The sequence below is a fragment of the Dasypus novemcinctus genome, chromosome X, assembly GCF_030445035.2.
Source record: "Dasypus novemcinctus isolate mDasNov1 chromosome X, mDasNov1.1.hap2, whole genome shotgun sequence".
NCBI lineage: Eukaryota > Metazoa > Chordata > Mammalia > Cingulata > Dasypodidae > Dasypus > Dasypus novemcinctus.
Genome location: NC_080704.1, coordinates 2,652,010 through 2,667,469, shown reverse-complemented (window position 1 = coordinate 2,667,469; position 15,460 = coordinate 2,652,010). Strand labels below are relative to the sequence as shown.

The following is a 15,460-nucleotide window of genomic DNA, read 5'->3' as shown; positions in this document are numbered from 1 at the left end:
GCTGAAGCTGAAGAAAATAACCCGAGAAGGAGGATGGAGCTGGGAGTCTGTATTTTAACCCACTTTCCCAGGTGGCCATGCCTTCCAGTTTGCCAACAGCCACCCTGAAGGATCTGAAGTCTGAATAGACTGTTTTATTCCTAGTGATAATAAAGATGAAAATATCATTTAAAAGGAAAACAAGATGCATTTATCTAATTTTAAGAGGATGCTCTTTGGGTTAAAAGCACTATTTTGCTCTTTTTTTTTTTTAATCTAGAGAATTATTTCCTTAGCAGTCCCCTGCAAAATCAACTGGTCAACCTCAGCAAAATTTGCTTTGCAGGACAAGCCACCTGGTTGACCTCAGCAGAAACCTGTTTTGAGGACAAGCCAGCTGGTCGACCTCAGGATCTGCTGAGCCCTTGACATGTATCAACCCTTTGTTTCTCACTCCTCAGCAATTTCAGCAGCAGCTGTGCTTACCAAAAAAGCAGCCCCTTGCACGTACGCAGTATATGGACAGGAACACTGGGGCAGCAAAAAGATTTTAATGGTGCCAGCCATGCCCAGCAGACAACAGACACACAGAAGTATTTCTGGGAGGCGTGGACCTAGGAGATGCTGAAGGCGGGGAGAACCTCACACCAGCACCTTCGAATCCTCTGCAGAGTCTGAGTCGAGGAGGTAGAGCCAGGGATTTTCTAATGCCAGCCTTCAATCTCCAGGGTCCCCTTCATTCAGGGCTTGGATTGCAGAGCTTGGAGTAGAGCCTTCCTGCGATTAGAGTGGACTTACTCGTATTCTACTATAGAACTATTACGACTAATAATGGAAGAAATTGGAGCAACGATGTGGAGACAGTGGCCACGGGAGTTGCTGAGGGCAGGGAGAGGGAAGAAGAGGTATGATATGGGGCGTTTTCGGGACTTGGAGTTGTCCTGAATGACATTGCAGGGACAGATGCTGGACATTGTATGTCCTGCCATAACCCACTGAATGGACTGAGGAAGAGCATAAACTACAATGTAAACTATAATCCATGCGGTGCAGCAGTGCTCCAAAATGTATTCACCAAATGCAATGAATGTGCCACAATGATGAAAGAGGTTGTTGATGTGGGAGGAGTGGGGTGGGGTGTGGGGTATATGGGAACCTCTTATATTTTTTAATGTAACAGTTTGTGTGATTATACATCTTTTTTTAAAAAGATGATAAACTTGTCACACATTTTTTAGAAATCTCTGGATGAGAAGACAAAGTCTTGGATTCTAGAATGTCCTCTGGGCCCTCCCCACAAGGAGGGAGACCCTGCACCATCAAATTTCTCAACCCATGGCACTACTAAAATTTGGGCTGCACAAACCTCTGGATGCTCTCGACACAGTCTGCTTCTAGAAGCTCGATGGAAGCCTCACATTAAGAAATGTCCAGACAGCCAACTCTGCATTGGGCACCCATGCGCCCATTCCCCTTTGCCACCACCCCAACGGCATAAGCCTCACACATAAGCCGGCCCCTGGTGGGAAGGGTCCACACTGGCCCCAGCCCTTCATCCAGAGAGGACCGTTTGCTTTCAGAGAGGAAGGGACATTTCCTCGTCTCTGTGGTTCTCCAGCTATTAGCTTTGATATTTTCCAAATGTTTCCACAGCCTTATGCCACAAAGTCTGCAGTTTGCTGAGCTGGAAACACGTGCTGCCCTCCACCCCTGACCAGCCAACAGTGAGAGCTGTGCTACATGGAAAGGGACCCTGTGAGAGTGTCCAAGCCATTTGGAAACAGCCCCATGGCCCTTGGCTCCTTCAACTTTACAAGAGAGTAGGATTTCCCATGTGGCCCTCTCCCTGGCTCAGGAGGTGCCCACCAGCAAGATTTCCCACTCTGGACATTTGGGTTTGGATCATTCTCTGAGAAGCATGCCTGGTCTCCACATACTCAATGCCGGGAGCATCCCCTCCTCCACTCCAGACATTGGCCATGATCAAAATCACCCCAATTCAAAACCAATGATTCAGAGTGAAGCTTAAGGTTGTGAGAAGCGTCAAGTGGGAAAAGGGGAGAGGAGGAAGGAGATATGTGTATAGATTATCTCCTGAATGGAGCTTGAAATTCAGGACTTCTCAACTAGAGCGGCATTGACATTTGGGTCCAGATGGTTCTCCAGGTTGGGTCCAGATGGTTCTCCCAGTTGGGTCCAGATGGTTCTCTGGGTTGGGTCCAGATGGTTCTCTGGGTTGGGTCCAGATGGTTCTCCGAGTTGGGTCCAGATGGTTCTCCAGGTTGGGTCCAGATGGTTCTCCAGGTTGGGTCCAGATGGTTCTCTGGGTTGGGTCCAGATGATTCTCCCGTTTGGGTCCAGGTGGTTCTCCAGGTTGGGTCCAGATGGTTCTCCAGGTTGGGGTCCATTGTAGGATGGGTGAGCTGTATCCCTGGACTCCACCCACTCAATGCCAGGAGTAACCCACCTCCAGATGTGACAATCAAAATGCCCCCAGGGCTTGCCACGTGTCAATGGGAGGGGCAATCGCCCCAGGTTGGGAACTGCAAGGCTTCTCTACCCGAGGGTCTCCCTTCTGGTGCCATGGTACATCCCTGGATGGGGACCCCCAAGCAATGCCCACCACAGCAGGGACCCCTGAGCCCCATCTCAAGGAGAAATGAGGTGGCCCTGCCATGCAGTCCTTCTACCTGAAAATCTACCCCCAACCCCAGCCCAGGCGTTGCCCAGGAGCTTCTTACAATGTGAATCCCAGGGCGCCCCAGTGCCTCACCCCACACCCCGGGAACGAGCACCTCCAGGGCGGGGCCTTTTTGGGTGATTCATCTGCACATCGAGGCTTGAGAATCAGCCCATGCGATCACCAGGCAGGTTCGGCCACGGTAAATCTGCAGCCGGCCAGAGGGCAGATAACAACGACCCATTTGCCAACTTCCACACCCATCATAGGTCAGATCACAGGGTCTTGTGGGGGTAGATTTGAGGGAGGAGTCAAGGGGGGGAGCCCCCAGGTGTACCCCAGCCCAGGTTCTGATTGGGTACCTCAGCCTCTTCATAAGCTAATTGCTCTTGAGTTAAAGCAAAGCAGCCCCTGATGGCTCAAGAGGAAGGGAGCATGAACTTTCGAGCACAGCGCTTGGCTCTTACTCTTCAGGAGGTGCTCGGAAATATTCTGCCTGGCTGTTAGGAGCGATGAAGGACATGCATCCTTTTTAGATATGTGTTTGTGCACGGAAAAGCTGTTCACAGCTTATACAAATGCACATGCATTCTTACTGATGCTTGAGAAGAGAGTAGCACACAGGAGAATGAATGAGCATGCTGGAGCCAATTTAAACCAATACATCGATGGTATATACATTATAAATTATACATTATGCATTTATACTGTAAATTATACAGTTTGTATTATACATTATCTATTGTATACTATACATTATATATTAAACATTTTATTTAATATACAACTTACTATATCGTATACACTATATACACTATATACTATACAGTATATACTATGCAGTATACAGTATGTGCTATGTGCTACATATACTATATAACATGTAGCATATAATAGTATATACTATAGTATATGGTATATATGTCATAGAGTATATATAATATTACATATAGTATATAATATACAGTATATATTATAGCTTATATAGGATATAAGTATAATATTGTATCCTGTATATTAGTGTGTATTATATTATATATTATACATTGTATTTTATACATTTTATATAATATGCAATAAAATATATAGAATATAGTGTGTAGTATATGTGGCAATTATATATTATGTACTACATACACTATATAGTACATAGTATATGCTATAATATTATATACTATATACAGTCTGTGCTATATATTATACACTATTTACTATACACTAGATGGAATACATACATTATTTACTATTTACTATGTACACTAGATGCTATATATATTATATATTGTATGTATTTGCTGTAATACATACCTAGTTCTCTTTTTTCTCAAGGAGCCAAGCCCCTGTGGGATTTCCATTTCTAGTTCTTCCTTTCTGGTTCTGGTAAGCTTCTAGAAGACTTCATTCTATATCCTCTCCCTTCCAACTCATTCAGGCTGCACTGCCAGAACTAATTAAATATAGTCACACCTTGGGGCCACTAGCCATAACCCCCTAACTGCATCCTCCTACCCAAGGGACATTAGCCCTGGCAACACTGTGTCCAGGGCCCTGTAACAAGCATCACGTCAGCCTTGCAAAATATTTTGGGACCCGATAGTCTTGCTCAGTCAAAACTCTCCTAGGTTTTGGGTCACAGAAGAGTCACAACTGTAGCGGGGACAATCACTGGTGCAGGGTGTCAGAGATGGGGGAAGATGTGGGGAGGGGTTCACCTGGGGCATGTCTCTAAAGCATTTGAATAGGTTCAAGTGTTCCTGGGGTGTTGTCTTGGGGGGTGGAGATCCCCACAATAACTGAAATAATATTGAATTCCCCTAATGGGGGGTCCTGCTATAGTCTCTAATAGAATGACAAGAAAACCTCAAGTACAAGGACAGTGCCTAGTGAAGGAAGACAGACCACTATGGCAGGCCCTTGATATTGATGACTGTACTTAGGAACATTTTCTTGTGAAATTGAAACAGCCTAGTATTATGTATTACCTAAGAGTTACCTCCTGAGAGCCTCCTTGTTGCTCAAATGTGACCTCTCTCTAAGGCAAACTTATTATATTAATGCACTCATTACCTTCCCCCACCGTGGGACATGACTCCCAGGGATAAGCCTCCCTGGCACTAAGGGACTTGCAACGCATCTGGAAAAAACCGTAAGGGGGAAATGATAAATACAAATGAGTTCTTATGGCTAAGAGATTTCAAAATGAGTCAGGAGATAATTCCAGAGGTTATACTTATGCAGTCTCAGCAGAATCTCATTGACTGCCTCAATAAATATTGCCTCAAGTAGCAGGGCTCCTGAGGATTCTAGAGACATCCAGACACTAGAAGCAGGGCAAACAGCTCAGGAATTTGGCACCCTGTGGGTGGATCTTACTTTGGAATTTATGTTTCCCAGTATAACAGAGTTGGACTCATGCATAGTTACCCTACACATGGCTCTTCTGTCCCTTTTATTTGAACCTATAATTATCACTCTACTTGTTAGATATATGTCCCAGAGACTTAGCTCTTTGGTCCATTCATGTGCCAGTTGAGCCCTGAATCTCAGCACAGTTGCAACACCTACTCATCAATTCACTGGACTCACCCAGGACAACTAACAAGGAGACGATGATGGACAATGCCCATCCTAAGGAACAGAGAGTGTCTGCAACTGCAAGCAAGATAGTTCCTTCCATCTGCCTCATGGGGTTTAAGCTCTCTCTCAATTAGAAAGAGAGTGGACATCACCATCCCCAAATCCTCAAGGTTGGGGACTGAACATTGGACAAAAGTAGACGTATTATTATTCTACTATAGACATTAATATTCTAGCAATGGAAGAATTTGTATCACTGATATAAAGATAGTGGCCACCAGAGGTTCTGAGGGGAAGGGGAGGGAAGAATAGGTGTGACATGGTGCATTTTCAGGACATTGGAATTGTCTGGCATGACATTGCAATGATGGATATATTTATTATTACTTATTCTGTCATATCCTACAAAATTGTGTGGGACAAAGTATAAACTATAATATAAACTATAGTCAATGGTTAGTCAATGTTTCAATATGTGTTCACCAATCGTAACAAATGTACCACGCTAATGAAGGATGTTGTTAATGGGGAAAAGTGGGGGAGGAGAAGGGGTATATGGGAATCCCCCTATTTTTTATGTAACTTCAATGTAATCTAAAACTTTTTTAAAAATAAAAAAATAAAATAAAGCCCTCCTAGTGCTGCCTGGGGGCATAGGGGAGGGGGCTTCCCTGTGAATTAAATCAGCCAGGGCTCAAGGCCAGGGGTCCACTGGGCACTTCTGATCCCTAATGCAGCCTCAGGCCACTTCCAAAATCCTTCCATTCTGACTTCCGGAAGGAGACACTCAACATGGAGTAGGACAGGCATGGAATTCAACAAAGACGAGAAGACAAGAAAGGGGGCAGCCTCTTAGCCACACGAGCCCCCTGACCTCCAGCAAGTGGCTCAAACTGTGGACCGCCAGCCCCTCCCCATGAAGGGGGGCCACGTCCTTTAAGTTACAACATATTAACCCCACCCCCCATTAACCGCGCGGGCGTGTGAGGGCGTGCGCGTTGGAGCACAGACACACAAGAACCGGCTGTCTGATTTTTACCAACGGTGGCACCTCAGGCAAACGACTGAACCGCCATGTGCCTCAGTTTACCCATCCGTAAGATGGCCCCCACAGAGCACCCACATCCTAGAGTGGAGAGAGAATTAAAGCAGTTGGTGTGTGTAGCATGTTTGCAACAGGGTCTGCACATAGGAAACGTTGATGCCATAAAAAGAACCCAGCGTGGATGATGAGTAACGAACGTTGGCCAACCTCGGCACCTAACCCTTTGTCTCTTGCAAAAAATGTTTGTTGAATGAACTTTGTCAAGTCACAGGTTTACAATGAGCCAGAAGGCAACAGAAATGGTTTGGTGTCCAACTAATCACAGAGGATGGAATATACTATCCATTGAAGGAAGTGAGTTTCCTGAAAGCAAAGGGTTGCTCTACAGTCCATATCATAAAGAATAACGTTATCAGCCATGCATTTCTGGATCACTGCCGTATATCTCCGCAAAAAAGCAAAACTCCTGCTTCAACACTTGTGTAAACCACAAGATAAACATCTTCCTACCAACAGAAGCTTCTGTGACTAGTTCACCGCCGGCCCCACATGCTGGCCATGATATAAAGATGACATGGATTACTGGGTAGGTCTCACTCAAGATTTTGGGCTCCAAGAACTGGGAACAGCCCCCAGGTCCATCTGGACCATAAACAACCAACTCCTGGTTTAATAATATGCATGTCCGAAAACAGGATAAACAGGAAATGCCACCCTATGAAGATCTGAAGGAAATCTTTTAATTCCAACACAAGGCTTCTCACTCTTAAGGTTCACTTGGATATTTCAATGCCCTAGAATTGGAACATTAAAATGACAAAGGACATCACTCGCCATTCCAACCCTACATCTTAGGAGTTCATGATAGCTCCTTAAGGAGTTTTCCCCAAATGAACAAAAAAAAAAAAAAAAAAATCTTGGAGTCCAAGAGAAAGTCTCCAAGCTCCTATTAAAATCCTTGATGTGAACAATTTTAATTTTCAAACATGAAGTATGACACTTACGGAAAGGATTACAACAGCTGGACAAATGCCGACCTTTGGTAGAACCCAATGTTTTGTAAGTCAACCAAGAAGATGAAGTTGTATCTCAACTGTATTTTTACCTTATAAAAAGTCAGAGCTAATATCTTAAATTAGAAACGAATAATTTAAATATCCCACATGCCCAGTGGTGCTTAAATCGTGGAGTGTAAACAGCCCAGTTTTTAAATGCGTGAGACGCTCTCGTTTTAGATCAAAGCCACAGATCGTAGTTAATTTTCACTGGCTCTCGGTTAGCATCCTGCATTCCCAGCTCTGATTCCCAGATCTAAAACGGGGCCCCTCTTCTGTCTCCCCAGCCGTCATTTTCAGCTTCCTTTCTAAGCCAGTCTGGAAAAGTATAACAATTGACTTAGCAGAAACTCCTTCAGAAGACGTTTTTAAAAGCCACAGAAGGCAAGTCCACACCCAGCAGTCGCCCCCAAGCAGAACGAGCGCTTACCTCTGGTGTGCATCAGCAAACCCAGGAACACGAGGCAGGAAGCTCCCTTCCAGATCCCCATCCTTGGTGTCGGGACCACAGAAAGCTAGCAGAAGTCCCAGCCCACGGCGAGGTGACCCCACCCACGTTGTTTGTTGACTTCCGGTCTCCCAGGGTGGAGAGAAGAGAGGCAGTGCCTTCAGATGGAAAATATTAGGCAGATAGATTCCCATCTGCCAACTCCACAGCCAAGGGCCAGAGGGACGAGTGCGTGCATGCCGAGGAATGTACGGGGACAAGCCTCTGTGACCTGGACACACCCATCAGCCCAAGAACGGGTGAGGAGGGAGGCCGGGATGCCACCCAAGCACCAATAAGCACCCTTGGCTTCTGGAAGCCGGCACACCCACCCAGTTCCTGATCTTGTAGGCGTGGGAGCTGTTGCAAGCTCAAAGGAACCAGCCACTGGCTCAACAGATGCCCTACCAAGTACAGCATCACCTTCAGGGCAGGGTAACCTGGTGAGACCAGGTATTGGACGAACGCACAGGTAAGCGCCTGGACCTGAGTCTCACGTCTCAGCTTTCGCGACTCACAAGCTCTGATACTTGGAAGAGTCTCCTGCCTTCCCTCAGCTATCAGTGGGCGGGAACATTGGTGGGAGCAAAGTAGAAGATACCTGCCTTTTGTGCATCCACCTGAGCAGCACTAGAGCTGATGGGAAGACCCGGATTTTAAATTCCAGGGTTTCCACCCCCTGGATGTGCAACATCAGGCAAGTTGTGCCTTCATTCAGCAAACGTTTGATGCACACCTGTTCCAGGTTAAGTCAAGGTGACAGATACACAGAAGTGAAGAACTCAAAGAGGTTTACTAAAAAGAGGGGCATGCAACTAGTGAAACCAGACAGGTGTCATAGAGCATTATATCATGGGAGGGGATGCCTACTCTGGGTTTTGGGGTACCTAGGAGATCCTGAACTCAGCTTGGCATCAGGTAAGTCATCTGGAGAGAGTAATAATTCCACACTCTTTTAAAGGATGGGAAGGGTGGTGGCTTGGAGCTAGGTATCCGGAAAAAAACACATTCTTAAGCTTGATCCATTCCTGTGAGTGTGAACCCATCACAAGCAGGAAGTTTTTATGACTTCAGTTAAGTTGTGGACCAGCTCAATCAGGATGGGTCTTAATCCTAATACTAGACTTCTTTATAAGCAGAGTGAAACTCAGAGAGAGAAAGCTACAGAGGGAGCATTCAGAAACTGGAAGTCAGTGGAACCTGGAAGAGAGAGAAGCTGGAAGAGTCCGCCATATGCGTGGTCATGTGACAATCAAGCCAAGGACCAAGAAAGCTAGAAGAGTCCGCCATATGCGTGGCCACGTGACATTCAAGCCAAGGACCAAGAAAGAAGCTGGAAGAGTCCGCCATATGCGTGGCCACGTGACATTCAAGCCAAGGACCGAGAAAGAAGCTGGAAGAGTCCGCCATATGCGTGGTCATATGACAATCAAGCCAAGGACCAAGAAAGCTAGAAGAGTCCGCCATATGCGTGGCCATGTGACATTCGAGCCAAGGACCGAGAAAAAAGCTGGAAGAGTCCGCCATATGTGTGGTCATATGACAATCAAGCCAAGGACCAAGAAAGCTAGAAGAGTCCGCCATATGCGTGGCCATGTGACATTCAAGCCAAGGACCAAGAAAGCTAGAAGAGTCCGCCATATGCGTGGCCATGTGACATTCGAGCCAAGGACCGAGAAAAAAGCTGGAAGAGTCCGCCATATGTGTGGCCATGTGACATTCAAGCCAAGGACCGAGAAAGAAGCTGGAAGAGTCCGCCATATGCGTGGCCATGTGACTTTCAGGAGAAAGATAAAGGATGATTGGCAGCCAGTCTTTGGGAAAAATGCATCACCTTGATGATGTCTTGGTTTTGGACTTCTCCTGGCCTCAAAACGGGAAGCTAATAAATTCTCCATGCTTAAAGGTCAACCCATTGCCTAGCATTTGTTTCTGCAGTGAGGAGATGGAAAAAGGTATGCATGGAGGGATGGATATTGTAAGCAGAGAAAAGCCAGGGGGACAAGGCAGGTTGGAACCTGAGGTCTGTCTCTAAAAGGTGTTGTATATATTGCCAACGATGACTCATTCTTTAGAGTTGGAGATTTGCCAAGGTCTGCACAGCTCTTGGTGACTTTGAAGTATGAATTCAAGCACACAAACCTCACAGCACATGAGCAACCGCTCCAGTACTTTATATCCTGCAAATTATATTGTCTCCAATGAACCAGTCTTCGTCTCTGTAGCTGCTGTGTGATTTAGACTTGAAGGAATGTGTATTTACAAGCTGCTGCAATTGACAAAGAGATCCACTGCTTTGAGTCCGTCAGAATAGAGTACGGACTTGCACCAATACTTACTGGACATCAGAAGAGAGGTTTCTTGTCGGAGTCACGGACCTGAAGGGTATCGGGATGAAAGACAGAGAGAAATTGGGATCAGGGGACTGCGAGCATTGAAGCCTCAAGCTCATCAGACAAGTTTATTAATCTCAGGGGCTTCTTTGTATACCCCAAGCAATCGTGAGACCCAGCAACTATTCTAGCTAACTATTCACCTCAACCTGTGTAACACAATGGATCAAATGCTATGATTATAATTCAAAGTTCAAAATTACGATGTTCTATTATATTGTTGAGAAAACATACCCATAAATCTTGTTGCCCAGGTTGTCCCGTTCTACCGAGTCCTCGTTCCACCTGAGCGTACACATCACCTTGCTAGATTTATGACCTGCATGTACAGCTATGGAGACAGCATGACTCAGTGGTCAAGGAAGTAACTTGCTTCTATGGAAACAACATGCCTTTGTTTCCCACAGTTTCTCACCAATACTTAGGGGACATCAGATGAGAGTGTGGGTTCACACCAATATTTAGAGGACATCAGAAGGCAGTGTGGCTTCATACCAATGTTTACAGGATATCAGAACAGAGTGTCAGTTCACAGTAAAAATTACAGGACATCGGAAGAGAGTGCGGGTTTATACTAATATTTAAGGGGCATCAGAAAAGAATGTAGATTCACTCCAATACTTTTGGGCCATCAGAAGAGACTGTGGGGGAAACGGACTTTGGCCCAGTGGTTAGGGCGTCCGTCTACCATATGGGAGGTCCGCGGTTCAAACCCCGAGCCTCCTTGACCCGTGTGGAGCTGGCCATGCGCAGCGCTGATGCGCGCAAGGAGTGCCGTGCCACGCAAGGGTGTCCCCCGCGTGGGGGAGCCCCACGTGCAAGGAGTGCGCCCGTGAGGAAAGCCGCCCAGCGTGAAAAGAAAGAGCAGCCTGCCCAGGAATGGCGCCGCCCACACTTCCCGTGCCGCTGACGACAACAGAAGCGGACAAAGAAACAAGATGCAGCAAATAGACACCAAGAACAGACAACCAGGGGAGGGGGGGAAATTAAATAAATAAATAAATAAATCTTTAAAAAAAAAAAGAGACTGTGGGTCTCACCAATATTTACAGGACATCAGAAAAGAGTATGATTCATACCAGCACTTACTAGTCAGCAAAATATAGATTTACCCCAATATGTAATGACTTTCTGCCAACTCAATTTTTATGGACACTAACACCAAATTGAATTACAGTGTAGATGATTTTCAGAAAAGCCCAGCCCAGCTTCAGCTCTATTTGCGAAACATTCTGTTCTTCGTAGATGAGGCTATCGGAAGTCAAAAATGACGGAGGTTGAGTGTCACCAGGGAGTGGCCGAGGCCGTGGACCTCCCAAGTCCTTGAACCCCAACAGAGTTTTATTACCCTTCCCAGTGGTCAGAGAACTCTGGCCTTAGCACCGTAGATGTGACTCACCTCCTGGAAGAGGCCAAAGGAGACCCCAGAACAGATGGACACGGAGAACCACTACAGAGGCGGAGGGAGGGATGCTGAAGGGGCCGACCCAGCTGAGGAGACAGGAGGGCTTGCCAGGAGCCAGCCCCTTCCCTGGGGGTCCCACTGCTTTCTTAGCTACTGGTGGGGGGGACGCAGAATCCTGCTCTTCACTGGGGTGGGTGATTGGTAAACGCTGGGTGAATTGAACACGTTGGATTCTAGTCTCTAAGCAAAGGAGAATACTGGTCTTTTCTTTTTTCTTCTCTTCTCCTCTCCTGTTCTCTTCTGTTTTCTTCTCATCTCTTCTGTTCTCTCCTCCTCCTCTATGGAGATATCATAGCAGTTGTGCTCCACATTCGATACGTTTTAAGAGGAAGGCGATCTAAGGAAAGCCTTTTGTGGTGGACAAAATAACAGCCACCAAAGATGTCCATGTCCTCCTGCCTGGGACCTGTGAAGGTGGCACCTTCTGTGGCAAAAGGGACTTTGCAGAGAGAAGAGCTGGCAGAAGATGAGAATGGAGTGAGGAGGCTACAAGCCAGGAATGCAGGGGACCTCTAGAATCTGGAAGCAGCCACGGAACGAATTCTCCCTGCAGGAAGATCCAGCCCTGCCCACACGTTGATTCTGGCCCCAAAAGACTCATCCCTGCCCTCCAGAAATGGGAGAGGGTAGCTTTGCATGCTTTTGAGCTACCACTCTAAGTCGTTCCGGCAGCGACAGGAACCAAATATATCTTCCATTCCTTGAAACAAAATAAAACGACACTAAGTGCAAACATTTTTCTTTTGTGCAGAAATAAGCTGCACACTGCACCATTTGGTAGTTATCATTGCAACATCATCATCATTGCCGGGACTTAAATGATAAAACATGTGAATCAACAGACTTGGACAGAAGTGCACGTAGATCTTTTTATAGTTTTTCTCCCAAAGGAGATTTGAATTAGGACACCACTTGGTAACTTTTGAAGAGCAACTCCTTTCCAAACTTCCCATCAGCTGTCCCTGACATGCTGATGTGCACGGAAAAGGCAAGAAATTCCCTTTTTTAATATTTTGTTGTCTTTTTTGTAAAGACACGTAGATCACACAAAATGTTACATTAAAAAATATAAGCGGTTCCCACATACCCCACACCCCATGCTCCCACTCTTCCCACATCAACAACCTCTTTCATCAGTGCAGCACATTCAATGCATTTGGCGAGGTAAAACCGTAGGTTTCTGACACTAAAGCAAGAATTCCCTTTAAAAGCCACCGGAAGGTGGAGAATGATGAAGAATTGAAGGGAAAAGCCAGGATATCATGAAAGCTGAACACTCTTAAGTGCAGCATTCCTGCTGCCAAACCACCATAAACTGCCGGTAAAAGCGACTCCAGTGTAATTTGAAATAATTAACTGCTCTGTGCCTGGAAACCTCGCTCTGCAGTGCAGGATGTAAATGCTCAGCAGAGGCTTTCAAGTTCGTCTTGGGGAAATCATCTCTTTGTTGTTCCATTTTGGCTTCTTTCTACGAAAATAATTTTTAAAAAACAACACAAAAATGTATGCTTTATAAAGAACATATATTCTTTAAGTGTGAGGTATCTTATATAACTAACAAATTCTTTATAGCTTCCATTTGGAATCTCCCTTGAGAAGTAATATGGTTGGATTGAGTCCAAAGGGAATCCTATTTTCAGTTTCTTTTTGCCAACAATCCTGTGACTGTGCCTGGTTCACTCAAATGCATTCATGGATTAACCCTTGAAAGCTACCCACCTCAAAGCGATGGGGAAGAGCGACAAGTGAATGTTTCCCAAAGGCCCCAAACTCCTCTGATAAATGGTATAAATGCATAAGAACCACAAAACTCCAGCTACGAGAGCAGTTTCTGCACCCCCAGATGGTGGGTCTGTGCCAAATGAACCCCAAAGAAGCAAATCTCCACCGCTTCTGTAGCCCGCTCTTGGCAGTGGAATGTATACATTTATGTGGTCTGGTGTTTGAGATTTGTCGTCTTTGTGGCATCTTTATAAACAGTGCTCCTGAGAAAGAGGAGGGTCCCACACAACAGGTGTGCATGTGTGCATGTTTGGAAAATGCTTTAAGGGAATCCACCTGTGAAACTTTGACTGTGGACCGGGCAGCCGGTGAGAGCTTAGAAAGATGCTTCTCTAGAAGTGCACTGGCCCTAACACCTGTTCTCAGTCACCTTAATTCCCAGAAGAACTCTGGCCCTGCAAACATCTGCCCAGACATGGGAGCCCCCAAGCTCCGTTCCAAAGCCCTATTTGCAAGCACCATGGATGGGTGAGAAGCAAAAAGACGCCACCATTGGGTCAAGGGCTTGGATTCAGAAAATCCTTGTAGATGAAATAAACACACAAGAGAACAGATAACGCTCCCATTCCACACAGCACACGTGGGCCAACTGCTCAAAGTGTTTTACATCTGTTAACACAGGGTTCTGCAAACCGTCTGCTAAGGGCCAGACGGAAAACACTTTCCTCTTGGCAGCCCAGGGGTCTCGGAGCTACTCCGTGCGAAAGCAGGTATAGATGATGTGTAAAGGATTGGGCGTGGCTGTCTGCCAAGGAAACCTTATTTACGGACACTGGCATTTGGATTTCACATCAGGTATCACAGAGCTCCTTTTGAATTTTCCCCAACCGTTTAGAAATGGAAAAACATTCTTTTGCTTGAGAGCCATACAAGAGCAGGTGGCGGGCTGAATTTGGCTCCCAGGCTGCAAGATAGTAGCTGCTACACGTTCTACCGTGTCCCGAGCCTCAAGATGCACGCAGTCTCACGACCCCTTCTTGCTGAAAAGCCAGGAAGCACAGAGAGGACTTGTACCTTATCACGGCCAGGCAGTTGGTCAGTGGGGCCAGTGGGGGCCAGTGGTTGTGAAGGCAGCTCGAGGCAGGAGCACATCCAAAGAGGATTTGGTTGACGGACCTCAGCCGAGAGTCAAGTCGGTGTGACCTTCAAATGACTGCGTGTGAGAGTATTCGCCCACCCTCCACCATTCAGATAAAGGGCACCTGACACCTTTGAGTGTTTTCTTCAATGTATATTTATTTAATTCGGATCCATTCTTTGACATCCTTTAAAAGCATACCAGTCCTCTCACTATTCTGCTTTTCAGTCTGTGGTGCGTTTACGGCGTGAGCGCGATGCTTATAAAATGTCAATGTCATTCGCAGAATGACAAAACAGGTTTTATGCATTATTTTTTCATTGTAAGGCGATGTGCAGGATCTGAGCTGGGAGACAATCCCCGATAATTTCTTGGGGATGACTCTGCACATTCTCCTGTACCTTTATAATGTTTGTCCCTAGTTAGCAAAGGGCCTGGGGCACGTTTGCTAATGCAAAAGCTCCAACTGCGGGGTGACCATGTCACATGATATGGACGATAGACAAGATTTTGCCAAGCTTCTGTTACACCCCCTAAAATCTAAAATGTCACGTGCATCTCTGCACACCTGGCCCACAGGTGACGCCCAACAGGGATGTGTTGAATGAAGCAAAGAATCAGTAACCGGACAAATAAACAGGGGTCTTGATTTTCCACCATTTCGTAGACTCAAAATTTATTCCACACCAACACTTCTGCCCCACCAAGATGACGCCTTCCCCAAAATCAGGTGATTTGGGATGGTCACCAAAGCAGGTCTGATTGTAACACCACAAAGGGAGAGGTTCGAGCAGAACCTGACTTTGACATGTTCCTCAGCTTTTAATACGCTTATCAAGGATGATATTAAGCATTTCAGTGAAACTGCCATTCTCTGCCTAACAGTTTTCTAAGACTTTGTGTTAGCTGGTCTGTGCCC

At 46.0% G+C, this 15,460-nt stretch overlaps 1 protein-coding gene across 7 annotated transcripts in view; it reads right to left on the bottom strand.

The window, feature by feature from the left end:
• LOC101431730 (Xg glycoprotein (Xg blood group)) overlaps positions 1–10,196 on the bottom strand; it is a 57,907-nt gene extending 47,711 nt beyond the window's left edge. For 3 of the 7 annotated variants that reach the window (XM_023583443.3, XM_023583445.3, XM_004449141.5), the window contains exon 1: positions 7,767–7,996. In XM_023583443.3, coding sequence (XP_023439211.1) covers positions 7,767–7,827 — 61 coding nt within the window. In that variant the 5' untranslated portion in view covers positions 7,828–7,996. Of the gene's footprint in view, positions 1–7,766; positions 7,997–10,162 lie in introns of those variants that run through there. The other 4 variants (XM_004449140.5, XM_023583448.3, XM_058291320.2 and 1 more) reach the window with 3 other exon arrangements.
• Between the last annotated feature and the right edge of the window lie 5,264 nt (positions 10,197–15,460).